Source organism: Phocoena sinus, chromosome 18 (assembly GCF_008692025.1).
Source record: "Phocoena sinus isolate mPhoSin1 chromosome 18, mPhoSin1.pri, whole genome shotgun sequence".
In the NCBI taxonomy this organism is placed as follows: Eukaryota; Metazoa; Chordata; class Mammalia; order Artiodactyla; family Phocoenidae; genus Phocoena; species Phocoena sinus.
The window spans coordinates 79,252,593-79,280,296 of record NC_045780.1 but is presented as its reverse complement, the minus strand read 5'-3'; the positions used below and the strand labels follow the sequence as shown (position 1 = coordinate 79,280,296).

General features: G+C 59.2%; 2 protein-coding genes across 4 annotated transcripts in view; both read left to right on the top strand.

The window, feature by feature from the left end:
* The first annotated feature begins 1,865 nt into the window (after positions 1-1,865).
* Positions 1,866-5,540, top strand: LOC116742976 (collagen alpha-1(I) chain). Its single transcript, XM_032610909.1, has one exon. It carries the CDS (start codon positions 1,866-1,868, stop codon positions 5,538-5,540), a length of 3,675 nt encoding a protein of 1,224 aa, XP_032466800.1.
* Positions 5,541-11,259: 5,719 nt separating this feature from the next.
* GRTP1 (growth hormone regulated TBC protein 1) overlaps positions 11,260-27,704 on the top strand; it is a 30,947-nt gene continuing 14,502 nt past the window's right edge. Inside the window, exons 1-3 of one of the 3 annotated variants that reach the window (XM_032611111.1) lie at positions 11,260-11,275; positions 20,395-20,546; positions 25,640-25,798. In XM_032611111.1, the coding sequence (XP_032467002.1) occupies positions 20,540-20,546; positions 25,640-25,798 (166 nt within the window). In that variant the 5' untranslated portion in view covers positions 11,260-11,275; positions 20,395-20,539. Of the gene's footprint in view, positions 11,276-19,613; positions 19,677-19,976; positions 20,118-20,394; positions 20,547-25,639; positions 25,799-27,704 lie in introns of those variants that run through there. The other 2 variants (XM_032611110.1, XM_032611109.1) reach the window with 2 other exon arrangements.

Here is a 27,704-nt window from a genome sequence, read left to right as displayed (position 1 = left end):
CAGCGGGAGGCACCCCGGGGACGTGCTGGGGGCGGCACCTGGGAGCTGTGTGCTTAGGCAGGGACCCCAGCAGGGGACATGAGACGCCCCACGCGCAGGCTGCTCAGGCCCTGGGGTGGGAATGAGCTGGGACCAGTCAAGGGCCAGCGCACCGGAGCCTGGCTGCCCAGCGAGCCCAGGGCACATCCCCCTCTGGCCGGGGCTCAGCACAGCCCGACCCCCTCAGATGCTTGGCGCAGCCCCAGATTCAGCGGTCATGTGTTTTCGGCTGTGGCCATCCCGCAGCCATGCCGGCCCTGCCACCTCAGAGCTCAGTGGGTTCAGGTCTGGGTTTGTTTGCAGAGCCTCGTCCACCACGTCAGGGTCAAACCCACGGTGGTCTGAGGCTGGAAAGTTCTCGCTCCATGCCGGCCGTTCTCAACGTGGCTCCCAGGGCCAGTAGCTACGGCCACTCAGGGGACTTGCTGCAACTGCAGGTCTTGGGTCCCTGAGACGTCCGAGCTGGGGCTTCTGGTGGGGTCACCTCACTGGGCGCCCAGGTCCTCCGGCATCTGAGGATAATGGGAGCAGCTGCATTCTGCGTGGGTTCACTGCGTATGAGCGAATTCGGGGCTCTTCGGAAAATTCTGCGGTTACATTCACTCCCCTTCGCTCCTTGAAAGGAGTAATTGTCCGTCCGGGATCCACTCCCAGGCAGTGGACAGGCGCCCGGCTCACCCAAGGGGCTCACCCGTCAGGGGGTGAGGCCAGCAGGGGCCCCATTGCTGTCCTCCCATCACGGAAGCACGCCTAACGGCTCTTAAAAGAAGTTTGTGTGCAGCTTCCAGGAACGGAGCTCTCTCTCCTGCAAAGTACAGAAAGAAAAGTATGTTCGCACGTTCCCTTCCAGCCTGCTTTCGGTCTGTGTCTCCACCGGCTGCGTCCTGAGCGCTTTCCTGCTGTAGATTGCCTTCCCTCAAACTCAGATGTGACGTTTCTTGAGGCCCCTGCCCCGTGTCAGGCACTTAGGACGTGCCCCGTTTTCAGTGTCACACGCGGCACACCAATCTTTGCTCTGCGACCTGATCATCTCTTTGGGATAAACAGCAAAGCCGTGCTGATGGCTGGGCTGCAATTCTGGGCACGTCTTTGCCAAACTACCATCTGGAGAGGTGGAAGCCCCAGCAGGGAGGAGGCTCCGGCTTTGCCAGTGCTGGGCAGACGCGCCCTCAGGGGACAGCCTCTCGGCCTGGACCCGCTGGGCTGGGGCAAAGGGGTCTGGGGACAGGGCCGTGGAGGGTGAGGGCTCAGGCCTCTCAGCCTCAGGGTTTCCCTGAGAGCATTCCCGAGGGGGCTCAGCAGGGCAGGTCCCGGCCGGTGCCCCCAGCCCTCTTCCCCTCTACTGGGCAGTGAAGCCCGCGCCCTCCTGCTCCGGGGGCCATGCCCCAGCTCCCGCCCCACAGCTGAGTCTCCCGCTGCCTGACCCGCCCAGGGCCTGGGTGGAGACGGCGCCCTTGGGACTGAATCAGAATATAATGCAGTACAGTTAGAGGAGAGCAGAGAACACACAGAGAAGGTGAAGCCTTTATGCTTTTCTCCCAACTTATGCAAGAAAAACATGCCCACTACAAAAAAAAAAAATGTAAATACCTTACGCTCTCCAAAGCCCTGCAGAGGGTACAGTTCAGAAAACATGGCCAGTTAACAGAAAAGGAAATAGTGGCCCAAAGTTCTAGGCGGTGGGCGACCCTGACTCTCCGGCGCTGCCACAGGGATTCCCTAGAATCCAAGCCGCTCGGCGCCCAGGCTTCTCTTCCTGGACTTCTTGGGCTACTTTAAATGGGATTGTCCCATAAGAAATGTTCCAAGGAGCCACCTTGGAAAAAATGGTGATAAAATCTGTGACGATTCATTCTTTTCCCTACAGCCCCAAGAGCGGCAGGATTTGCAGCAATAAGACGCCCATTGATGTCCAAGTCCTAAAGAAGAAAGTCAGCCGGGTGACATGCGACCCCGCGGCCCGAGCCATCCTCAGCAGTTTGCTGCTCTACATCACCGACCGCGAGGACGGGCCCCAGGGGCCTCCTCCCGCCAGGAGGGCAGAAGGCGGGCTGAGCAAGACCGGCCGGGCGCCGGAGCCCCAGGACGCCCCGCGGCGACCCACACGCTTCCAGCTCCTCAAGGCCAAGTTCATGGGCACCGGCCGGGAGCCGCGCCTCAAGAGGACCCGGGAGGTGGGGCGGCTGATCTTCAAGGACAGGCAGGGCCCCGGCAGGAGCCTGGTGACGGCCACTATCCACAAGCTCCTGGAGAAGACCGGGGAGGGAGCCGGCCGCCCCGCACGGGGCCGGGAGCCGCTGGGTCGCGAGAGGCCCCGGGGGCTCCCCGCCGGGAGGAGCTCCGTGAAGAGCATCCTGAAGGTGTTCTTGGCCGCGGAGGAGAAGGAGGCCGCGGAGAAGCCTCCCGCGGAGCCGCCCAAAGCCGCCAGGGGCCCTCCGCCGAAGGCGGGCGGCAGGCGGAGCGCCGCGCTGGCCAAGCTGCGGGAGACGTTTGAGCGGAGCGGCTGCCGCTGTGCGGAGACCGGCCTCCCGCCGCTGCGCGCGCACGAGCACAGGAAGAAGCGCCTGCCGCGGGCCCCGCTGCACCGGCCCGAGCGCCGCGTGCTCCGCTTGGCCACCTTGGCCAGCACCTGCATCCGGGCGCCCCCCGCCCGCTTCCTGGCCGGCTCGGCCGAGCCCCTGCTGCCCTTCAGCATCGCCACCGTGGTCTGCGGCCCCCGCAGCTGGATGTCCCACGGCGCCAGAGTCACCCGCGCGGATCTGCGCCGCGCGCCCAGAGGAGAAACGGGCACGGACCCCCGCGCGCGAGAGACGCCCGGTGGGAGCCAAGCACCAGGGTGGGGGCAGCCCCGGCAGCCCTCCGCGCCCCGGGCGACCGCCCCCAGCGACGGCCCGGAAACACTGCTGCCGGGTGCGGGGCCCGAGCGTGTCCCCAGGGCAGCCCCCTCTCCCGCCTCCCCCTGGGGTGAAGTCCTTCCTGGCTGCGAGCCCGAGCTGAGCCCACAGGGACCAGCCAGCCCGGGGGGCACGGCGGCATTGGGAGGCGACAGGACGGGGGCTGCCCAGGGGGCGAGGGGAGCAAGGCTGGGCCCCCCGCCGGGGCTCGTGGGGGGCAGAGCAGGGGCTGCCCCCGAAGTCACCCTGACCGTCTGCAGTTCAGAGGATGAAACGGAAAGAATGACTGCAGACTCGGAGCCAGACCCCCTCTTCGCTGTCCAGGAGAATTGCCCAGAAGAGAGAGCGCCAGGAGAATTCCCTCCGCTCGCGGCGCACGCAGCCCAGGCCGCGCAGCACACACAGCCAGCCACGGAGCCTCCGCAGGTCGCGGCCAGACTGCCGGCTGTCCACACAGTGCCGGCCGCTCCTGCCACCCTGCAGAGGGCAGCAGGCCCTGAAGACCAAGGCTGGCGTCTTCTGGGAGGAGAGGGTGTGACTGGAAATACAGGAGCCCCGCCTCCCACTACGGCCGAGGGTGGAAGCAGGGGCGCCCCGTCGAGGGCAGGACGGAGCCCGGCAGGTCTGAGCCCGCCCGCCCGGCCACAGCAGCGCCCAGGGGCACCGCCAACGCTCACAGCGCTTCCTCAGGATGCTGCCTGCCGTGGTCCAGACGTCCCCGCGGCGGTTCCCACGACGAAACCGCAGAAAAGTGCCCCTGGAGGAAAGGAAATCAGACGCAGCCCTGGGACTTCACACAGGCTCCCGAAGCACCAGGACACTTGGGGAGAGGACGCTTCCCAGCTAAGTTCTAAGACGCCTCTGCTGACAGGACGGGAGGAAAGGCCGGTTGATGACGCCAGCACCTCATCACATTGGTCCGCGGCCTCGGAAAACCGATGGAGGGGACTCGCCGGCTGTGCCCCCGGCGGTCAGCAAGTGCTGGTGCCCAGGGTTCCCGGGAGGAGCGAGGTGAGTGTCTCCGTGAGGCCAGAAGCACCGGCCCAGGACGGGAGGAGGCCTGAGAATCTGCCCTCGGTAGACAAGAGCCCCCCTCGTGAGCAGGAAGAACACAGGGGGCCCCCGTCGTCCCCGGAGCCAACCCGGGCCCCGCTGACGGCTGGAGGGAGCGCCAGCCATGATCCTGGTGAGAACAGAGCGAGCTCCTTAACTGAACGAACACAGCCGAGGAGTGTCAACGCCCCCGGGCGGGTGACGGCTGCAGGGACCTCCAGGAGCCCCCCAGCCCTGGTGCCAGGGGACGCCCTGAGCCCCGGAAACAGGGCGGCCAAGGAGCAGGAGGAAAGGGGCGCCGCCCGGCCCACAGGCCCAGGTCTCGCGGCCGAGGAGCCTGATCGCCAGCCCGGGGGCGGCAGCGTGTGCGGAGCCTTGGGGTCCCCACCCGCCCCGCCTCAGGAGGCCGCCGGCACCCAGACCCTGCCTGTCGAGCCCCGCGGGGCAGCTCCAGGTGAACTGGCCGCAGGCGAAAGGAAGGTGGCAGCTGGGGGCAGAATCTCAGGCGCTGTGTGGCAGAGCCCTCAGGGGGGCAGCCCAAAGCCCCCGACTCCAGCCCCAGATCTCCCGGTGCCACATGGGAGCCACGTGGCGGGGACTCCAAGCCGCGCTTTGGGCACTAGGCCACCGCCGTCTGAGAAGCAGCAGGCCGAGGGCGGGACGAGCGTCTTACCCGGGGAACAGCTTCCTCCCAGTGCTGGGCCTTCCCGCCAACCTCCCCCCACGTCCACAGTGGGGGATGGGCCAAGGGCGGACCGGGTGGCCCAGAAGCGCCTCGACCTCCAGGCCCCCAGGGAAGTCGCGGGCGGGGAGAGGACCGGCCTGGGTGGCGGAAGAAGTCACCGTGGGCAAGAGGAGGGGCCCCCGGGGGCTGCGAGGCTGGACGGTCCTGGAAGGAAGGGAGAAGGCCTTTGGGGCGAGAAGGCCCGCTCAAGTGGGGCCGAAGAGGCTGTGGACGGTGACCCGGCGGCCCCGGTGGAGGCTCCCGGCCGGCGCATTGGGAAGAGCCCAGAGTGGCCGCAGAGGCAGCAGGCGAGGCACACAGAGGGCCCCCCTCGGGGACATGGGGCCCCGGCTGCAAAGAACCTAGCTCCTCCCCACCCAGGGAGCCCGGCACACCCTGCCCAGGCCCAGGCTGGCAGGACGGCCCCCCCTAACTCGGCTCAGCCTGAGAGCAAGGCCGCAGAGGTGGCGCCTCCCACAGGCAAAAATGAGGCGTCCCGGAGACCAGCAGCCTCCAGGGGTGGTCAGGGGGCTCGCGGAGAGCCATGCGGGCAGGGCGAGAGCCCGACGGCGCCCGGCCCCCGGCCAGCGCCAGGCTCTGCGGTGCCCTCGGCCGCGCTAGGGGGCTGCCACACGGCCCGCGCCCCCGCCCCGGGGGGGCCCCCGGACACCCCCGGGGCGGGGAGGGGCACGCAGGAACGCGGACGCGGCAGCAGGGGCGCGCACCTGGCCAAGTACAGAGCCCAGAGCTTCAGCGACCAGAGGTCCTTCGAGCTGTCCTTTAGACCAGCCATCCTCAGGGCCAACGACACGTTCGCGCTTCCAAAGTGAGGCCCTCACGGGAGCCAGCGGCCCGACGCCTCACTCCCTTTCCTTCCTCCTGGTGACCCTCGGCTCTGAGCGCCGGCGCCCGGTCTGCGGGGTCGTGTCCTGTGTCGTGAGTGGCCCTGGGAGGACGGGAGCCCTGCGGCCAGTACACTCCGCCCACACCTGGCGTCTTCACGGGTGTCAGGCTCCCGCCCGTCTCTGCACAGGAAGTTCTGACCTTCGGTGCTGGACTTCCCGTGCATCTGTCCCGTCCCCTCCTGGGGCGCGGCCTTGGGTTTTGAGGGCACTCTGCCTCTTGCGGGGTCACCAGCAGGTGCCGACATGACCCCTCCTGGCTCAGACACGGCCAGGGTGGTGAGTGGCTCCGACTGGCCCTGCCGGTCCTGGAAAGAGTCAGAGGCTTCAGTTTGACATGGCGACCACCGGGGGGCGGGGGGCTGCGTCCATGACCCCACAGCCGCCTGACAGTCAGGGAGCCACTGGGATCCGGGTGTGACCTCTCTGTCCACCAAAGCCTGGCCGGAGCCAGCGAACCAGAGGGAGTCGACTCCAGAGAACAGCGACCATCAGAGCCGCGAAAAGGCTGTTTTCAGGTGCACGATTCCCAGGACGGTTTCATTCAGAAACTGGTGAGAAAAGTAACCCAGTCTCGTCTGACCCACCATCATCACAGCAGCCTCCTCGGGGTCTGCAAGTCCTGCAAGGCCCTGGACGGGGCACAGGTCGGTGACGGAGTGCACACTCCAGCCCCGCTGCCCTCCCGCACAGCGTCCGAGTGTTTCCCGCCAGAGACGTTGCTCAACTGCAGCCCTTTCCGTCACTTAGACGATGCACTTTCTGTCTAGAATATTTGAACACTGTACAGAAGGACAAGGACGGAAATAAAAACCACTGGTCGGTCATCGCACTGCCTGGAGGTGATTTTGGCGCTGTCCTGCTGTTAGTTCTCCGAGCGGTTCCCTCAGCCTCTGTCCTGAGGCACAGACACGGGGTCACACCGTGTGCAGCTGAAACCTTAGTCGCAGCCATGAAGCAGACTGAAACCCGGCGTGGGGGGGGGGGGGGCTTAGGGGCCACGGGGGTCCAGGCCGAGCCGGGTGGGGCTCCCCCAGCGCCCAGGCTGCTTTTGATGCTTTTGATGACATCCCTCTGCGGAAAGTGTGCCCTGCTCTTTGAGGCTCCGTGATGCTTGCTGCCCTCACAGCTGAGTGATTCCCCGGAGGATCCCTGCTCGTCCTGGAGCAGCTCCCCTGACGGGTGCCCACCCTCCCTTGCTCTCCGATTTGAAGGTTCACTTGCAGAGACAAGGCTTCTGACCTGATCTTTGGTAGGCACTGAGTAAGAACCGGCTCTGTCCCATCTCATCCCAGGACAGGTCTGCCTAGGGTATGAACGGGCGTGGTGGCCCGAGTGGCCCTGAGCTCGGCAGGGGGCCGGGTGGAGGCAGGAGGTGTGCAGCCAGCTGTGCTCTGTCACCCCTGCCGCCCCCCCTTCTCCAACCAGGCCATTAACTTAACATCCAGCAGACTGGAAACATCCTCAGCGTCAACACTGGGCACGTTTGAGGGTCGCAGCTCCAGGGGGCCTCCCTCGGTCACCCCTCCAGGTATGCGTCCCCCCCTCTATAGAGCAGGCAGTGCTCGGGGCCCAGCCAGGGGTGTCTGCAGCATGAGAGTTACCTGCACCCACAGTGCTGCCCGGTGTCCAGTGTCTGGCCAACTGGATGAGGACCCCAACTTCTGGGATGGGGACCCTGGGGTGGGCGTCTCACCTGCTGAGTTTCACTCCCACCAGTTGAGAGCCGGAGTGGACAGGACCGAGGTCTCTGGCTCCGGGGCCGGCCCACCTCTGGGAGGGTGGTCAGCATGTGGGCTGCGGGGGTCCAGGCTGCCCCCACCCCAGGAGTCTCGGGAAGCCTACACCAGGCTTGGGGTCGGCCCCCTGGAGCTGCAGAACCCAGGAGGCTCCTTGGACAAAAGCACAGGGAGGGGTCCCAGCAGAGGCCCGGACCCTGGGCCTTTTCCGTCGTCCCTCGACCACACCTGCTCACAGCCGGCATCTCTGCTGGAGCTGGAGGTTCCCTTCCCGCTACCTACCGCACCTGGTGGCCCCATCTGGTTTATTCTTTTTATTTATTTCTACTTTGTTCCACAAAGTATTTGAGGCAATGTTTGGCAAAGAAGGTGATGACAGATGGAGGAGATAAAAGTACTATATTCACTGGGTGTTCCCTTTTTAAAATAAGAAGCAGGAGCGTTTTGTTGCGATTTTTAAATAGACCAGAACGTCCACGGGAGATGCAGCCGGTGGTCTCACTTCAAGTGGTGGAAACATGACCAGAATCCACCTGGGTCGCAGCCTCGGTAAAGGTGTACACGGAGCTCCCCTCGACGCTGGCAGGCGCAGGGCGAGTCTGCAGCCCCAGGGGCCAGACTCCAGGTTACACCGCCCTCCGCTTGCCCACGCCTGGCGACCCCACAGGAAAGAACCGAGAGCGATTTTTCCTGAGGATTTACTGGGAGGTCAGCATGCGTCACATTGTCCTCGACCGACCGTAAAGTCGGAGAGTGACAGTCTTCTCTACAAAAGAAAGACCCTCGAGCCCCCCGGGTTGAAACAACTGTTGCAGAAGTGGGTGGGCTGATGTTTATATCAGCGATGTAGTGGACGTTCACTTTCGCGTATTTGAGTAGCTCGTTGACCTTCACCTCGATTCAGTGCTTTACGGCTCCGACCGTTTACAGAGCCGTCCGCGAGCCCCGCCTGTACACACGTGCAGCTCACAGAGGAGACACCATCGCCGGAATCACAAGAGTGCGTTTGATTTCAGACGCTCCATCGGGAACAGCATCGTTCGGAAGTTTACAAACTCAGCGTCACTTCTCATTTTTGTAATGAGGGCGTCTTTGCCGTTTGGTCATGAGCTTTTAATTATTTGATTACGTATAACCCCTCGGCTGTTGATTCAGTGTTCCTTGTTTTATCCTCCTGTGTGTGCAAATAACTCTAAAATGATCCATTAGACAAAAATTACTAAATATATTTTGCGGTATTCTCTCCTTTGAGAATTCAGCTGGAAATAATTTCAAGATAGGAAATAAAATGCGTTGCTCATCACACACCTCGTCCTTGCCTCTTTGAGGGCTGCACGAAGGGGGCAGAACTTCCCGTCAGGAAGCAGCCGTAGGGCCAGGATCTGCGTGCGGCGAGATTCGGTCAGAGGCCTGCTGGGAGAGCCCCTTGGGTGGGCTTGGGGTGAAGCCAGCGGCCTCCCAGGACGCGTAGGTGCCCGGTGGGTGGGAGCAGAGCTCCCCGGGGAGACGCGGGGCCGCCACGCGGACAGGAGGCGGGGGGCACGGGAGGCAGGGCCCCAGCACGGCCACCCCCGGTGCCCGCTGCCCCCAGGACTTCCAAGGAAGCTGCCGTGCCTGCAGCAGGGCCTGCAGCTCAGCATCCGGGGAGGCGAGCGCCTTGGCCTCCGGGAAGGGCAGGGAGGCCGCCGGCGGGGGAGCCACGCCCCCCAGAGCAGCGCCGCTCGTGGGGGCGGGGCTGGGGGGGGTCCAGGCTCCTCTCCTCCTGACACGCTCCTTGGCGCACGGAGACCCAGGAGATGAGGTCACCGTGTCCCCTCCTTCTGCCCAGGAAGGACTTCTCAGAAGAGCAGAAGGGCTGATCCCGAGCCCACAGCCGTGTGTTTCCTTTACTGCGAGGACTGGCTGGGCTCAGGTGGGCGCCACTGGATACGGGTTTGTGGATCCACCTTCGACCTGTGAAAGCATCGGGCATTTTCCCTAAAAGAACTAAGAGCCTAAGGAAATTGCCTTTTCTTATGTCGACAAAAAACCTATTCAGTTATTGGTCTAAGAAAGAAATGGAAAATTCTGTGTGAGCCAACCTAGGGGAGAGTCTCAGAAAATTCTAAAGGCTGTTTCGCCCGTTCGAGGTCAAAGCGCAGTTAGGTTCGTTTTTGAGACGAAGGGTTAGAGTCGAATGACATGTTGACGGTTCACACAGTCCAGGTCTGCACGTCCAAAGTGAGTAGTGGGTCACTGTGGCCCCCTCACACAGTCAAGAGGGAAAGTTCTCTCCTAGGAGGTCTGGTCAATGCAGACGCACAGCACAGACTAAAGAGGAGGGAGGAGGCCCCAACGGGCAAAGAAAAATGTTATGTTTAAAGTTTTCTTGCCTTGCCATAAAATATGAATTCTATTCTATTTCATCACTTCTCACAACACTCTGACAGCGGACGTGCCCCTGTTTCCCTGGACACCAGCCGGGTCCTACGACTGTAGGACCAGTTCAGTTCGGACACACCATCCACCCCACAGATACAGGCTCAGCCCCAGTCGCAGTGGTGGGTCCCCAGGTCACCCCCACTTCTATCTGATGTGGCTATAAATCGGGGTTCCCACAACCCCTCCTCGGGTTTGATAATTTGCTATAACTGCTCCCAGCACTCAGAGAAACACATCCCTGCTGCTACTGGCTTATTACAAAGCTTACAGATGAACAGCCAGGTGAAGAGGTCTGTAGAGTGAGGTCCCGACAGGTCCTGACACGGGGGCTTCTATCCCTACGGGGCTGGGGTACGCCACCCTCCGGCACCCCGATGTGTCCACCAACCCAGACGCTCACTAAACCCTGTGTCTAGGGTTTTTATGGAGAGTCCCTTACCAGGCAGGGCTGATTAAATCACTGGCCATTGGTGGTTAACTCAACCTCCAGCTTCTCCCCCGCTCCCCGAGGTCGGGGCTGAGGCTAAAGGTTCCAACACTCTGATGAAAGAACCATTCACATACTAGGTGTAGGGAAGTCATTCTGGCTTAGCTATGAGTTAACGTGAATTTTATGCAACTAAAGTAGCCTGTTTTTGGCCTATCAAACATACATTGTATATTTGCTTTAATTATTAGAGAAAAGGGCACAGCAACCGGAAGTCAGGAATGTCCACGTTAAAAATAAAGATGAAATGCCTCCCTTCCCGGTCCTCCTCGGAGGGTGAGAGTCCCTTCCCGGTCCTCCTTGGAGGGTGAGTCCCTCCCCAGGTGCCGAGGCCACGCTGACTTGATGTGTACGTGCTGGTCTGTTGTTTCGGGTTTTTCCAGACGTGAAGGAAGGGATCCCTGACTTGTTTGATGTCCTTTGTCCGGACGAGACATAAAACCGTGCTGGCAACGCTGCTTCTCCGGAGCAGATCCTCAGAGTAAACTGCGAAGCTGTCTTCCGGGCCACAGTCCTCAGTTTGGCTCACGGGAAACTCTCTTCTGTTCCTCTTACAGATTGTGTGTTGGTTATTTTCGACACCGCTGACCACGGGGTTGGTCTCCCTGGCAATCAGCCCTCAGCTCCCGAGTTGCCGCCTCGAGGTCCAAAGGGGCTTGTCGCGAACGACTAGAGCAAAGTCCGAGGGTTGTGGGCGCTCAGAGCCAGGAACCCGGACCAAATACGCGCCTGTCGCGGGCCATGTGGGGTCGTGTTGACAGGCAAGGGCCCGCCCTGGGGGCTGCTCCCCGGCGAGTCGTGTTTTAACCCCAAACCTGCAGGAGGTGTGGACCCGCCAGCAACCCACAGCCAGAGGAGAATTTTAAATCTTTCAGAAACAAGGCTGAAGAAATCAGCCGACAAATGCTGTTCCCACGCTCGCCCCGAGGGTGGATGACAGTAAGTAATGAAACAAGCAAGTCCTGACGCCTGTGGGCGCTGGCGGCTGTAGCAGCGGCGACAGTAGAGAATTGCAGGTACTTTTCTTGTTCTCGTTTTTATGTGTCACTGTTTCCTAAGTTAATCTAAACGCATCTGAGACACTTTTATTCCTGTTTCCAAGCGCCAGGGGACAGGGGAGGAGCTGCCCCGCTCGAGTCCTGGGGACCTGGCCCCAGTTCCCACACGTCCGGGCCGCGTTTGCCCGTCCCCAAGTCGCGAGGCCGAGGTCACCGGGTGGAGGGCTCCAAGCCGTTTGGGCACAGACTCGCTCAGTCCTGGGAGTGACGGCCGGCGTCACCGGGGCCACCAGAGGGCACTGCGGGCCCGGGAACCCGGCGCCGGGATCTGCGCGTGCCCGAGGTGTGCAGACCCGGGCCGGGAGAACGGGGATGGGCGCGTGGCTCAGCTGCTCATCACGCCGAGGCACCCCCCGTGTGCCAGGCGGGCACGCGGGGCCCCCAGCCTTCCCGCACCAGGACCCGGGCCCGACCCTCCCCTCGGAACCAGGACCGGCTCCCGCCTGGGCAGGGTCCTCCCCTGGGTGGCCGCGGGGCGGGGGGCGCGGGCGCGGGCGGAGCGGGCCGTGCGCACAGGGAGGCGGAGCCGGGGGCGTACAAGGGCGCCTCGGCCGTCTCCACCCTAAAGGGAGCGTCGCGGCACCTGCCCCTCCACAGGTAGCACAGAGTTACTGCTCCCCTTTCAGTCACTGTGGATTCGATTCTTGTCCTTAATCGTCACGTAGATGAACCGTGCAGGATAAACTCTCGGGTGGGGTCCTCTTATCGAGCACCATGTGTCCAACTGCAGGTTTTAACTAAGGCACATGGGATGCAGCTTACCTAGCAACATGTATTCCTGGTCTAGAGGTGGTAGAAAGGGCAGGACGGGGTCGCCGAGTGAGGGTGGGTTGAGGATTCAAGAAAGGCTCCAAGGTTATGCGGAACGAGAGCCTTAAGGAGTGTGTGTGCGCGCGCGGTGTGTGTGCACACGTGTGTAGGTGTGCGTGTGTGTGCACTGAATGTGTGCGCACGTGTGTGCGCGCGCGTGGTGTGTGCACTGTGCGGGGGTGTGCACACGTGTGTAGGTGTGTGTGTGCATACGTACATGTGTGTGCACGCGGGCGTGCTGTTCTGTTGCCTACACAGGTTAGAAGGTCTGGAAGGAGATGTGCACAAAAGTGTAACCCGTCGGAGCCCCTGGAAAGCAGGAGTAAGACAGCGTTGTAGAAAACGCAGGACCAGAGCCCACAAAGGGCTGGGGTCTGGGCGTCGGCAGGTATTGGAAGAAGGAAGGTGGTCTCAGAGCTACCAGAAGCTTTAGGCAGAGGCATTGCTCCCCTTGGACTGCGAGTCTATGCTCCCCAGTGGGGCCGCCTCCACCCAAATCCCCAAGCTGCACGCCAGCCTCACAACAAAATGAACAACCAAGCGTCTTCTAGCCCAGAAAACCTGTCCAGAAAGGCGGAAGGCAAAGAAAACAGTTCTCCCCTCCAACGAGCTTTGGGCAGAACGTACGCCTCCCGGTAATCCACTGAGCTCTGGGAAGCAGACCCCAGACGGCACCTTCGACGCATGGCAGGAGAAGTGAAATTCCTGTCTTCTCCACAAGAGGAAGTGGCATCTCGCAAACCTGCTCCTGGCTGACGTTCCCCAGAGGGAACTTTCCTCCACATCCACACTTCAGAGACCGCCGGCCGCAGCCCGAGAAAGACGTTGCGGGTGCAAACCTGCCTAGAGGCTTTGGAGTTTTACATCACATCAAAGAGGGAAGGGGCGCACCCTCTTTGCACTAGGGAAATTTTATCTTATTTATTTATTTAAAAAATTTATTTTAGGGCTTCCCTGGTGGCGCAGCTGTTGAGAGTCCGCCTGCCGATGCAGGGGGACGCGGGTTCGTGCCCCGGTCCGGGAAGATCCCACGTGCCGCGGAGTGGCTGGGCCCGTGAGCCATGGCCGCTGAGCCTGCGCGTCCGGAGCCTGTGCTCCGCAGCGGGAGAGGCCACAACAGTGAGAGGCCCGCATACCGCAGAAAAAAAAAAAAAAAAAAACTTATTTTATTGAAGCATAGTTGATTTACAATGTTGTATTAATTTCTGCTGTACAGCAAAGTGTTTCATGTATACACACACACACACACACACACACACACACACACACACACACATTCTTTTTCACATTCTTTTCCATTGTGGTTTATCCCAGGATATTGAATAGAGTTCCCTGTGCTCTACAGTAGGACCATATTGTTTATCCATCCTATACATACTAGTTTGCATCTGCTCATCCCAAACTCCCAGTCCATCCCTCCCCCACAGGGAAAATTTTAAACTAAAATTTATGGTTTCGATTTGCATTTACCTTACGGTGATCACAGTGTCTTGAATGAAACTGGGTGAGCGACTGCACTGCACGGAGATCCCTCAGCAGTCTGCTCGCGCTTGAATAGGATCAAACACGACACCGTTCTGCGTCTGGCCTCCAGTGTTTATCTTAAAGTTAATATCGTAAAGATCAGCCTCCTGGGGTAGGTTGTTGACATGCATCTTTGTATATTCAGAACATTTCCCACGGCCTCGGAGATCCTACACCTCACCCCTTCCTGACCTGGGGAGTCCTGAGGCCTCTCACCCTGAGCCCCGGTTGCAGAGCAGAATGGAACCCGCTTTGCATCTAAGGCGGAGGTGCTGTCAACTCTGTGGGCGACAGAAGCTGTGCTCAGACTGTCAGAAACAAAGGATGTGATTGTTCTTCCTGGGAGAACAGCCTCGAGAAAAATTCTCAAGGGAAAAAGATCTCCCTACCTCTTGTTCAAAGGAAAGCAGGTCACAGTTTCATAGGATTTCGGGACAGGGTTGCCAGCTGGATCGCCGGTCACACCTGAAGTGCAGACACACGTGAACACTTACACGTAAGTGTAAGCATATCCCACACTGGGTGCCCCGAGTGTGTATTTTATTTGCTGAACCTGTCAGCCCTGTTTTGGTTGGAAGTGAAGTGGGTTTCTCTGGATGTATAACTTTTGGAACGTTTTCTCTTTATTTTATTCTCTTAAATCCCAGAGTTGAGAGTGCTGTTATTTTTCAAGACTAGAAATATTTTTGAACGTGACCATATTTGGAGACGGGGCCTTTAAAGAGGTGATTGAGGTCAGATGAGGTCACTAGGGTGGCCCTAATCCCACACGTCCTAATAAGAAGAGGAGATCAGGACACAGACACGCACAGGGGATGACCACGTGGGGACACAGGGAGGAGACGGCCGAGTACGGCCCAGACATAGAAGAATCTGTCGCCACTGTGGCCTTGGGCCTCCAGCCTCCAGGACGGGGAGAAATAAACTTCTGTTGTTTCAGCCACCACCTGGTGCTGGGAGGTGGGGCTGCTGTTACAGAGGAAGGGGGCACCTGCCCAGCCTGGCATCCTTCAGTCCTTCTGCCTGTCTGCCTGTCAGTCCCCTCAGGACAGGCTCCCAGCTGCCCCCGGGGGCCTCCTGCACCTGCTGCCTGTCCCGTGTCGCGGCGTCTCCTAGGAAACCTTGTTGTGGGGAATTCACTGGCCGTCCAGTGGTTGGGACTTTGTGCCGTCACGGTGAGGGCCCAGGTTTGATCCCTGGTCGGGGAACAAGACGCCACAAGCCACACGGCGCGGCCGGAAAAACAAACACAGGAACTTATTGTGGCCACTGTACACGCCCGGTGGCTTCACAGCCCTTGTTCCTCAAGACGCTCATTTCATCTTATTATAAAAATGTGTCTTGGGCTTCCCTGGTGGCGCAGTGGTTGAGAGTCCGCCTGCCGATGCAGGGGATACGGGTTCGTGCCCCGGTCTGGGAAGATCCCACATGCCGCGGAGCGGCTGGGCCCGTGAGCCATGGCCGCTGAGCCTGCGCGTCCGGAGCCTGTCCTCCGCAACGGGAGAGGCCACAACAGTGAGAGGCCCGCGTAACGCATTAAAAAAAAAAAAAAAAAAAAAAAAAAAAAAAATGTGTCTTATTTACAGGTTACGCTCTCCTAAAACTGTCTCCTGAAGCAGACCATAAGCTTCCTCCGATCCCAGAGCCTGCAAAGCGCCTGACACTTGAAGTCGGTATTCAAGGAGTGGGGAGGCCAGACACACAGCAGGCGTGTGAGGGCAAGCGGCCTCAGACCCGCCTTCGTGCTCTAGAACCACGCCCTCCCCACGGGGCAATCACCGTAATCACCCTGCCCCGAGCAGGGAGACTTTGGACCTGCCGTCTCCCTAGACCTGTTTTCTTCTTCAAAGGACAGGGATGTGACTTCCTGCGGGGCACATGGGGCCCCCGATGGTGGGGGTCATCGCAGCACTGGCCAGCAACCCCAGCACCCCTGAGCCCGAGGTTTTCTCCCTGAGCCTTTCTGTGCACTAGGTGACACAGCCCGGCCAGGGTCACCCACCTAAGGGGCGAGCCTCCAGGACCCGAGTGCCCACCCCTGCAGCCACGGGGAGGCCCACATAGGGTGATCATGTGTCCTGGTGTTCCTGGGACAGTCTGGTGCCAGCTGTGGTCCCTGCCTGGACCTCACCCAAAGGGATAAGAAAAGGGCAGGAGGGATGGAAGGGACATGACGATGAAACCACCCTGAGACCCAGGCCTCCCGCACTCGCTGCCGGCCTGCATGGGAGACGCGGGCACCTGGCGGGGTCACTGGAAACCTCAAGACCTCCCCACGTGGGTCATTTCTATGCCCCGCCCCCCCCCAGGTCCTTAATTGTGTACCTGTGACTCTGCGCGTGGCCCTGCTTGCTTTCCAGGAAGGGTAGGAGCCGTGTAGGAGTGGATGGCCTCGTGAGGACCCTCTGAGCACATTAATCCCGCTGTGCCCGTGGTGGCCCCAGACGAGGAGCCCAGGCGGCGCACAGCGGGCGGACGGTGGGCCATTTAAAACTAATTATCGGGCTTCCCTCGTGGCGCAGTGGTTGAGAGTCCACCTGCCGATGCAGGGGACACGGGTTCGTGCCCTGGTCCGGGAGGATCCCACATGCTGCGGAGCGGCTGGGCCCGTGAGCCATGGCTGCTGAGCCTGCGTGTCCGGAGCCTGTGCTCCGCAACGGGAGAGGCCGCAACAGTGAGAGGCCCGCACACCGCAAAAACAACAAAACCAAACAAACAAACTGGGCTTAGTACTTTACTGGAAACGGTGTGAGCAGTGCTGCTGCACTTCGGACCGTCCATCCGACTTCCCCGTGGTGAGGCCGCAGTGCTTGGAGTCCGGCCCACCCTGACCCTCAGTGACCACCAGGTTTGGATGTTGTTACCATGGTCCTTTCATTACCCTCAGGTCTTCACAGTGATAGATGACGTTGCCTGGACTTCCCATTAGTCTTGGGGGGGACCGGCACCCCCAGAACTTAAGAGTTCTGACGGCACGTCTTACTTCAAACAGCAGCAGCTCTTACAATCAGGCGACAAGAACAGGGAGTCCCTGCAGGAAGAGGGGCGTCCGATGGGTGCTGAGTGGACACTGGGCTGGGGGTGGCCAGCCTCCCAGAGGAGCCAGGGCCCCTGGACGGGTAGTTCCCACACAGGGCCTGAAGCTTTAGTGCTGCAGGGCAGGTTCCTCAAGCAGCCTGACGGTGGGCAGCGGGACACCAGGAGCTGGCGGCACCCCAGCCCGGGCATGCCCTCGCCCTGAGGGGCCGCGCCCAATTTGGTTCCCTTCCTCTGGGTGTGACCTGCCTGTGTGGACACCCACAGGCTTTGGGGGAAGGGCATCTGGCCGGTGAGGGTGCCCGGGATGCTCAGGGCACCGGGCCTCTGGAGGTGGATGGAGGGGCACCGAGGACACAGGGGTCCGGCTGCCTCTTGCTCCCAGGTGGGGGGCTTGGGCAGACGCTGCGAGGCGGGGGCCAGCAGCCCACAAACCGCCCTCTGGCTGCAGACCCTCCTGGCCACCTCGGACACGGGTGCTTTCTCCCTGGATCGTTACTTCCACTTTCCTGGAGGGCGGCCCCCTCTTATCTAACGATCGCCCTCGTTTCATGTGGCCCCAAATGCCCTCGGTCGGGGGTACTGCTAGCACACTCAAGTCCAAGTGCCCGTAATCCGTGCTCTGTGTTTCCTGTTGGGGCCGGGACCAGGGAGCTGTGAGGACACAGTGGGAGACGGAGGCTGGAAAGCGCCTGAGAAGGGCAGGAGTTAGGAAACGAGGCCGAGGGGGAGCAGGAAGTGCCCGCCAGGGCCGCTGGGCCAGCGGTGCTGTGCGCTGGGCCACTTTGGGGCACGAGAGGAGTGAAGGCAGCCGTACCGGACATGCTCTTGGAGACAGGGAGTAGGAAGTGTGGTTTGGGCCCCAAAGAAAGGCCGGAACGGGTGGGGAATTCAGGGAGTCACTTGCCGAAACTGGGAGCAGCCCTGTCTAGGGTGACAGAGGCGGCTGCCAGGGAAAGGGGCGGGGCAGAGACAGGAGGGCGGGGCGCCGGGGGCGAGGCAGGGCTGGTGCTTGATGATTTGTAAGACCAGCACTGGTGGGCACCGCGTGGGCCGAGGCCCCCCCCCCCACCCCACGCTGGTGGGAGGGTAAGTCACCCTGCCTGCGGACTGGAGTCTGCAGAAGGAGGCACCCTGTTGGCGGGAGGGCCAAGGAGGTGGGTCTTGAAAGGGATACTGTGAACTGAGCCGAGGGCTTGGAAAGTCTCCCCAGAACCAGCAAATGGGGGGCATTTGGGGGTCATGTTCAGTGGAGCACTAATTTCCTACAGACTTCCATGGAAATGGCCAGACAGATGTCCCCAGCTTAGGGACAGGTATGTTCCTCAAATTACTTTCCAGGCTCCCTGCTTAGCCCTCAGATGGAATGTTCCAGAAAAACCAGTGTTAAGGGCCAGGCTGGTTCACAACAGCCCAGGTAGATTTGCAGCGGATGCTGGCAATCCTGTTTCCACCACGCCCAGCCACGGCTTATAGGCACTTGTCACGAGAAAGTACATCTAGATCCCCAGTAAGACACTGTCTCCAAAGCTGCCAGGCCCTGGTGGAGTAGGCCCTGCACAGCCAGGTGGCCACGTGACGTCTGCAGAGATGGTGTCTTTTCTGATTTGCCTGATCTGCCTACGGTCTGAACCCACTTCTTAAAAAGGACCCTTGGCACGTGGAGGGCTGAGGCTAAAAAAGTGCCGTAAATCTTAAATTTAAAGAATCTTAAATCCCCTCTTACCTCACCACATTTCCAAGGCAAAATTCAAAATGACAGTTTGGGCAAATCCTCGATGGCCTCCCAAATACGAAAAGCGGTTTAGACATGGTTTTCACGCCACGATATTGAAATGTGGGGACAGTGCAGTGGTGAACAGGGACCGAGAAAGATGCTGTCCTAAACCAGGGCTGTCCTGCAGTATCAAGGGGAACAGTGGACACTCAACATGGTAACCACGGTGCTCACATCTGCTGGTGTTTCCCTCAAAGTAAAAGGCACGCAAGGCTGGGATCGCATTTCTGTTCAATCGCGGGCGGCGCACAGAGGTGACTCATGCTGCCAAGATGTGCGCAGAAGTGGAAAGAGGCAGTGGGAGGAGGGAGCCCCTTTGGGTAGCAGAGCAGACGTGTGGGCTTTTAACCCCAGGTCACCCCAGATGGCAATCCTGCAGGGCCCAGCCCACCCTCCATCAGCTGGGCTGGAGGAGCCCCAGCCAGCCGGCTCTTTGGACGTTGTGGTCCCGGCAGGGCTTGGCCCAGGGACAGGGTTGGAGGCAGGTGTCTGTGGAGGGGCTGGACCTCCTCCCCCAGTCTGGTTTGGGGAGGTGGGGAGGGTCAGGGCAGATTTCCCTGGGGGTGGGGCTGCAGGGATGAAGATCCACTTACTTGGGGCTTCTCTGGTAGCGCAGTGGTTAAGAATCCACCTGCCAATGCAGGGGACGCGGGTTCGATCCCCGGCCCGGGAAGATCCCACATGCCGCAGAGCAGCTAAGCCCGTGTGCCACAACTGCTGAGCCTGCGCTCTAGAGCCCGCAAGCCACAACTACTGAGCCCGCGAACCACAACTACTGAAGCCCGTGCGCCTATAGCCCGTGCTCCGCAACAAGAGAAGCCACTGCAATGAGAAGCCCACGCACCACAAGGAAGAGTAGCGCCCGCTCACAGCAACTAGAGAAAGCCCGCGCGCAGCAACAAAGACCCAACACAGCCAAAAAAATAAATTAAAAAAAAATCCACTTGTTTATGTGTTGCTCTCAGGTCTTAAGTGTAGGTTGAAAAAGACCAAGTAAAAAATAAGACGATCTTTTTCTGCAAAAAGAACATTAAAATAGCAGTCATAGGTCAGAACGCCGGCCTTTGGACCCGCGGGGCACTGAGGTTTGGAGTGCTGTCAGAAGAATCCAAACTGGATTGATCTCCTCCAACCTTTGCTCCAGGCCCGAAAGGCCAGGGGCTGGGGGATGAGGGGTGGTACCCGCCGCACCTGTCCGGCCAGCCTTGCCAGGTTGAGTCCCCAGTCCCGCCCCAGGTCCCGCAAATCCCACCCACCCCGGTCTCCCCATCCCGCCCCCGGTCCACCATCCCCCATCCCGTGCCTCCTCCCTCCCAGGCTCCGGGCTCCAGCTGCTCCTGGCGCAGGAGCAGGTGCAGCCCCTCCCGCCCCCTCATCCCTTCGGGCCCCGCCCCGTCCCTCCCGCGCCAGCCGCGCCCCCGCCCTCCCCCTCCCCTGACATTCCCATTCCTCCCCCCCGCCCTCCTTCCCCGCCCCTCCCCCGCCGCCAGCCCCGCCTCCCGGCGCCCGCGGCCCGGCGGAAAGACCGGAGGCGTTCCGAGTCCCGGGAGGTGGACTTGGCACCCGCGGCCCCGCGGCCCGGGCGCCCCCTCCCGCCCCTTTCGGCATGGAGTCCACGGGGCGCGCGCAGGCGGCGCGGGACCGCGTCCCCAGGTAGGCGCACGAGGCCCGGGCGCCCCTGGCCCAGCCCGGGGGAGCGGGCGCGGGTGCCGGTGGCGTGGAGCCGGCGGGGGCGGTGGTGCCCGGCGCCTGCGCGCCCCTGGGCGGCCCCTGCGCTGCGCACGCGCCCGCGCTCGGCCCGCCGCCCCTTTCTGCACCCGGGAGGGGGGGGGAACACGCGCCCCCCACGGGGGGCCCCGGGCGCCGGGCGCCGCAGGTCCCACGTTCCACGTGCGCGCGGAACTTTACTCTGGGTCTTTTTGTGTCGTAGGATCGATCCGTACGGGTTTGAAAGGCCTGAGGACTTTGATTATGCAGCTTATGAAGAATTTTTTTCCACCTATCTGGCGATACTCACCAGGAGGGCCATAAAATGGTCCAGACTTCTAAAGGGAGGCGCTGGTGTCCAGAAGAGTATGACACGTAAGTTTGGAGCCTGATCCTCCAGGCGCGCAACAAGTGACCCGACCGACGGGTGACGGGCGCGCCAGGGAGGTCAGGGCTTGGGGTTCCTTCGGGTCTCGGATCTCGGGGGGGAAGGCTGCCGCGAGCCCGGCTCGTATCCCGCGCAGGCTCGCAGGTGAGGGCGCTGCACGGTCAAGGTGCAGGCCCTCCTTTCTTCCCTCCGGCATGAGGCCTGCTTGTCCTTTGAGATGGATGGAGACCATGGCCTTCTTTCCAGAAGAAGGTGGATTTCCTGCTCCTTCAAATGAGAGTGGCCAGGGCTGTGCCCTTGCGCGGTTCTGGGCAGAGCTCTCCCTAACCCCCACAGAGTGAAAGCGGGGTCCTTCCTGCACATCCCCCCACCTCTTCCCCTGCTCTCCTTGGGGTTCTTCCCCAGCCCCAGGCTGTGCCCTCGCCTCCTTCAGGTTTGGATTGGAATGCCACCTCCAGGAGGCTTTCCCGTGTCACCCCACAGACCCACACTTCCTGTCCTTTCTTTGCCTATTTTCTGTTCCTCCCTGTCTTATGCGGTGTGGGTCCTACTTATTTTATCCTTTGTTTCCCCTGCTGGGATCAAAGACCCCTCCCTGCCGGCTTGATTGGATGGATGATTGCTTCAGTGTTTGTTGAATGAATGAATGGAGTGTTTGCCTGCAGTGTTCCTCACGCTGTGGATAGAGGGTAGACCGTGGGTACCTGCGGGCAGGTGGTGAGGGGTGGACGGGAATGTGCCCCGGGGAGCTAAGGAAACTCAAGTATGTGGGGAAGAGGGGCTGCTGGGCCTTCCTGACATGGGACATTAATGACAATTAAGGGGTGAGGGTGGGGGTCCCAGCCACTAGGTACTGAGTTGTGACCAGAGTATTAGGGGTGTGGTGAGGAGGGCCCGGCAGTGGAACAGGGGCCCTGTACCAGGTCACAGGTGGGCACACGTTGCACCACCAGGCAGAGAGAAGTCAGTGTTTAAGCAAGGGGGTGACAGGTCAGTTTTTGCCTTTAAAGGGTCCCCCAGAGGGGCCCCAGTGCGCAGGAGATGCTTGGGAAATACCTGTGGGATTAACACGGGGGTGGGGGTGGGGTGGAGGCAGGTGGACCTGGACCTCGGCCTCACCCTGGGCTTCACCCTCAACCAGGCCCTCCCTCCTCAAGCCTGTTACTGGTGGGCAGTGTTTAGTAAAAACATGGGTAAACTAGCGTTTCATATAATCAGCCTGAAGGGACCTCAAAGGTTGACCCTTCTTGTTTCCCAGACCCCGAAGCTAATATCCTGCGTGATTGTACGCCGAGGTCCATCCCTGCGTTGCTGTTGGTGTTAACGTGTTTCCAGCAGACCTCGGCTTCATTTTTTTCCCTTTTGGTTTGTTTTTAAACGTTACACACAAATATATGAAAATAAACTTAATTTTTGCACATGGGAAAACATCGTAATCACACTAAAAGATGTGAATTGGATTGAGTTTCTCTGCTGCCCAGGCCCCAGTCTCCCGTAGAGGTGAGCGCTGGTGACTGTCCCACGTCCCCCCAGGAACAGGGCGCACTCTCGGGCTGTCGTTTGCTTTTTAATGCAGGAGAAGACTTCCTGTCCAACCTAGACCCAGGGGTCCAGCTGACCCACAGGTCAGTTAACGCAGAGAATCGTGGCAAGATGTACATGTGCGCATAAGCCTTTGTTTTTATATGAAACACACGTGCATGTTTATTCCTCTTTGATTTTGTCATTCGATTCTAGCCTGTCATCTTTTCTTTGAACAGGGAGGGTCCACGAATTCTGTATCTTTCCTGCCGGAGCGTTGTATCTATTTTCCAGTGTCGGGGTCTTTTTTTCCAGGTGGTTCGGGAGTAAAAGCACTCTGAGTGCAGAATCCTTCCAGATCTCTAGTCTCTTCCTCGACTTTTGAGGTCTGATTTAAAGGTTTTGTTTTGCTTTTGCCTTTTGGAGCACTTATCAACTTTTTCTGAAAATTTAACTTGCTTTTATTGAAGTAACAATTATTTCTTTTTCTGCTTTAATTTTTTTTTTTTTTTTTTTTGCGGTACGCGGGCCTCTCACTGTTGTGGCCTCTCCCGCTGCGGAGCACAGGCTCCGGACGCGCAGGCTCAGCGGCCATGGCTCACGGGCCCAGCCGCTCCGCGGCACGTGGGATCTTCCCAGACCAGGGCACAAACCCGTGTCCCCTGCATCGGCAGGCGGACTCTCTACCACTGCGCCACCAGGGAAGCCCTTTTGCTTTAATTTTTAAAAAATATATGCAACATTCGTTAAACTGTCTGATCGTGGCAGCGAGTATACTTGGCGTACAGGTTTAGGAGCAAATATACTTGATCCCTGGTGAGCCTTTGGTCTGGGGACGGGGTTCACCGTCGAGCTGAACCGGAGAGCATAGTGACCTGAAGTTCTTTCAGGAAATCCAGCAAGAGGCATGTGGGCTCGCAGGGTTCTGTGGGCCAGGGCGTTGCCACGGGAGCTGGTGTGGCTTCCGCGTGTGACGGCTGGGGAGGCTGCAGCACCCACAGGGCTCCGAGGGAGGGGCAGTCGGCGTAGACAGCAGTGGACGTGTGATCCAGGAAATGGACATCCAGTTTTTTCCTGCCAGACGTTCCGGGCTGGCCGTAGTGTCGTCGGGGGTGTGGCATCCCAGGGAGGGGAGGCCGTGTGAGGGCTGTGGGACCCAGCTTGCGCGGTCAGAGCCAGGCAGCCGCGTTTGGAGCCCTGCCCCTGACACCAGCAAGCACACCCGAAGACCACCTTTGCTCTCGTGCCTTCACCGTTTCTGGCTTTTTGGGTCCTACTGTGTTCGTTCTCTTTTTTTGAGAGGACTTCGGTCTTGTCTCCAGTCACACGATTACCCACAAATCCCGGCATCCAGCAAGTCTTCAGATGACAGCTGAAACTCACCCTGCTTGAGGACGCTAGCTATGGATACGATGAAGCTTTTCTTTTTCTTTGTCTGTGGCGAGTATCCACCAGGAGCCTGAGATCGCTTGCTCTCAGTGCTCGACCTGGAAGCTACCTCTACGTTCCTTTCCGCCTTGGTGTAAAGGCACTTGGTGAGGGAAAAGCTCCGTCCCGTTTGCTTCTTCTATGTCTCCTGCCCGGTGGGCTAGGGTATTAGCACCATCTAAATGAGAATGAGTTGCAAAACATATTTTAAAGACAAATATAAAAAACCTGGGAATCTGCTTAACTTTTTTGGGGCAGACGGCTGGGAGTTAATTCTTTGCGGTTTTTACCATATATTTTACGCTCCTCCAAATGTCCAGGAGGACGCATGGGTTAGCCCTGCCCTTGGGAAGCGTCAGTCTCTGAAGATGGGAAAACCGTTTTCTTTCTCTTCCAAAGAAACTTAGTAAATTCAGATAACAAACAACAAAAATAACAGAAGCCTTTATTCTCTGAAACTTCTGGGCGTTGTTACTGCTTTTAAGGCAGCCGAGAGCCCCGAGTCCTGACTGTATTTCAGGCACTGGGCTGTGCTTTGTTCCCGTTTCGCAGGTTAAGAGACTGAGACCTACTCGAGGTTGGGGCTGGTGAGGCACAGTGTGAGGGGTTTAACCAGTGTGCACTTTCCTTTTTATACTTTATATTCATTTTTTAAAATTTGCAGTGACAGTCGCTCTTCTTGGCGCACAGGTCTGTGAGTGTAGACAAATGCACAGTTAGGTAATCCTCGCCACAGGTAAGGTTCAGAACAGTCGGTCGTCTTCAGGAGCCCCTCCTGCGTGATCCTGGGCAGCTGACCTGCAGGCCTGGACGTCGGCAGAGGCCTGGGTGGGTGTGGCGGCAGCTACAGGGCAGCGGGAGGGATCCTGAAGGTGTACTGGCGTCTCTCTCCGTTTATGTAGTTCTTTGATTTCTCTTTGCAGATGTTTTGTTAGATTTATACCTAAATATCTCTCCTTTCATTTTTGGTGCTATCGTAAGTGATACTGTCTCAGTGTTTTTATTTCAGCGGTTTGCTGTTCATACGTGGAGTTACTGTTGATTTCTGCGTGTCCTTTCCTTTTGCTCCGTCTCAGTGGGAATGGCCCCTTCCCAAGTTAGGCCTGACCTGTCCGTCCCCTTGCTGTTGTGTGAAGAGGATTAATTCACTCTGGGTGCGGCTGGTCACGCTGACCCCTGAGGGCTCCTGTAAATCGTACTAAGTTGGAGGGTAGACTTCAAAACGTCACGTCCCCATAACAGAATGACCAGACCAAGCCACGCTGGCCAAGACGTTCTGGCCCAGACCCGATCCTACAACATGCTTCTAAACTGGCAGAGGGTTTCTCGCGTTTTCTTTGCCTTTGGCGGATGGTGTTAAAATCTGTCCTTTCCTTCCTCTGGGCATCCCTCGTCAGCCCGCATCCTTCTGCACACGTTTGCCGTGCGTTTCCTGTCCCACACGCCCTCCCAGGAGCAGGCAGGTGCTCGAGGCATGGCCTCCGGGAAGCCTCTTTTCAGGTGCTCCTGTACAGGTGACCGTCAGTTTGGGTTACAAGATTTTAGCGATACTGCTTTTCTTGACCATAGCCTATAATCTTTTTCCGTTAAGTACGGCTGGTGCCTCAGCGTCCGGCACAGGCCGAGGAGCGGGCAGGGTGGGGATTGGAGGTGACCCTCACAGCCCGTATTCTTGTGCTGACAGCGAGCTAGAGGTACCAGGGCTGCTGTAGCCTCCGGCCTGTGCTTAGCTTGGGGACGGAGAACGGAATTCTGTAACAAGCGCATGTATCAATTTGGTGGAGGTGCGTGAAGTTTTGCACCTTTTTTTTTTTTTTTTGCGGTGCGCGGGCCTCTCACTGCCGTGGCCTCTCCCGTCGCGGAGCACAGGCTCCGGACGCGCAGGCTCAGCGGCCACGGCTCACGGGCCCAGCCGCTCCGCGGCACGTGGGATCTTCCCGGACCGGGGCACGAACCCGCGTCCCCCGCATCGGCAGGCGGACTCCCAACCGCTGCGCCACCAGGGAAGCCTTGCACCTTTTTTTATGTCTGATTGAATGATTTAGGCGAGAGCCAGAAGCAAACTCTGTGGTTTCTGGCCTCGGGAAGCACCCAGCGGTCTGGGTAAAGCTGCCCTTTCCCTCCGTTTCAGTGAAGCGCTACATCCGGAAGGGCGTCCCGCTGGAGCACCGGGCCCGTGTCTGGATGGGGGTGAGCGGAGCCCAGGCCCAGATGGACCAGAACCCCGGCTACTACCTCCATCTCCTCCAGGGAGAGAAGGATGACAGCCTGGAGGAGGCCATCAGGACAGGTGACGCACGGGGTCCGTCCCCCGGGACATGGGGGCTGGGCGCCACCCCCAGAAGGAAACTGTGTTAGCACCCGCTCATGCTGTGATGTTGATGAGGAAAGTTACGTGGTTAAAGATGCACCAGCTGATTCCAGTTTTCTGGAAGGAAAATCAAAACTCAGGCGTTCGTGAGGGGAGGAGAGCGATTGGAACTGGCTCAGGAAATATTTGTGTGCCTAGCTAGGTGGTAAGGAAAATGGTACCAGAGAGACCACATTTCTGAGAAGAATCTCTCCAGGAACGCGAGGCCGCTGAGCTAGCAGTCAGTACAGGAGGGACGGGGGCTGGGTGACCCCCGCGGACTCGCAGACACAGCTGCGCGCCTGCAGGAAGCCACACACCAGAGACCTCTCTTTATGTCATCCTCTGAGTGTCCAGGCTCTTCAAAGTTCAAAGTACTCAAAGAAATGTTTAACCTGGATTGAATAATTAGATTTTTAGGAAATACATCTGCCTTTCTGACTGTAACAGCTTTTGAGAACTACAGATTTAAACACAAATACTTCATTTAAAAAATTTGATTACTTTAAATGTCAGAGAGGTTGGACTGACTTGTAACGTTGAGAAAGTGGTGTGTCCCCAGCGTGAGGAGTAGGGTTCTCAGATCCCAGAGCTGGAGACGGGGTGGGGGGCACTGGGGCGCTGAGCCTGCTGGCTGCACCCTGATGCCACAGCTAAACCCCGGCCAAAGGGCTCAGAACAGACGCTGCCATGACCCTGCGGGCACACGTGCGGGGGTCCCTCCGCAGGGCCAGACGTGCTGATTCAGGGCGGGAAGAGACCTCAGGTCCAAGCGAAGGCCCATCGTGTTAAATAAAGTAGAATGTGGCCGTTTGTTTGAAAGATGAATTTTAAAGGATCTGTTTAGTGCAGAGGTTTTGGATACATAAAATTGACCTTTCTGTCTTTCCAAACTGAACCTCTGTCCCCATTAAACACTAACTCCCCATGCCCTCCTCCCGCCTCCCACCACCCACTCTCTGTCTCTAGGAATTTGACGCCTCTAGGGACTTCATATGGCTGGAATGACGCAGTATTTGTCCTTTTGTGTCCGGCTTATTTCACTGAGCGTAACGGCCTCGAGGTTCACCCACGTTGAGCATGTGTCAGGATCCCCTTCCTTTCTGAGGCTGAACAGCGTTCTGTTATGTGTAGAGACCGCGTTGTGTTTATCCAGCGTCTGTCCACAGACACTTGGGCTGCTTCCACCCTCCGGCCACTGTGAGTTAGGCGGCGTGAACGGGGCTGTGCAAGTAGTTCTTTGAGACCCTGCTTTCAGTGTTTTGGATACATGCGCAGAAGTGGAATTGCTGGGTCCCGTGACGATTCTAGGTCTATTTTTGAAGGGTCTGGATCAGTCGTTTTATAGGGACAGTAGAGCCGGTGCTTCGTGCCACGTAAGTGCAGACCAAACGTCCCGCTGTGTCTGCCTCTAGCATGGCAGTGGGGTAGGTGTAGAGAGATTTCAAAACACGGAGAAACGTCTCATCATAGAAGACATTATGTAGCGACGAGCACTGATCTCTCTAGTCTGAATTAGTGAAAAGCACACATTTCCCTGTGGTGGATGCCAGTTTTTGGAAGGTTCAGAATTCCAGGAAAAAACTCTTCTTTGTAACAAACATACAATGAAAACTTACGTGCTTTGAGGCAAGGCAGCGTGCTGTTCGGCTCAGAGCTGGTTTTCGTGGGCAGAGACCAGGCCTGGGCCAGAGCCCGGGGGCAGAATTCCTGCAGCAGTGGGGAGGCCTCCAGCCGTCAGCTGTGTCCGAGAGTCCCGCTGTCGCGTGGACACACTGCTCTGATCCAGGCAGGGCCAGCGGTTGTTAGCTGAGCCCGGCCCTCCTTGCTCCGCCCGCGTCCTCGC

Excerpts from the sequence above, each read along its gene's own strand:
- LOC116742976 (XM_032610909.1), top strand. The coding sequence starts at position 1,866 with ATGGTGATAAAATCTGTGACGATTCATTCTTTTCCCTACAGCCCCAAG.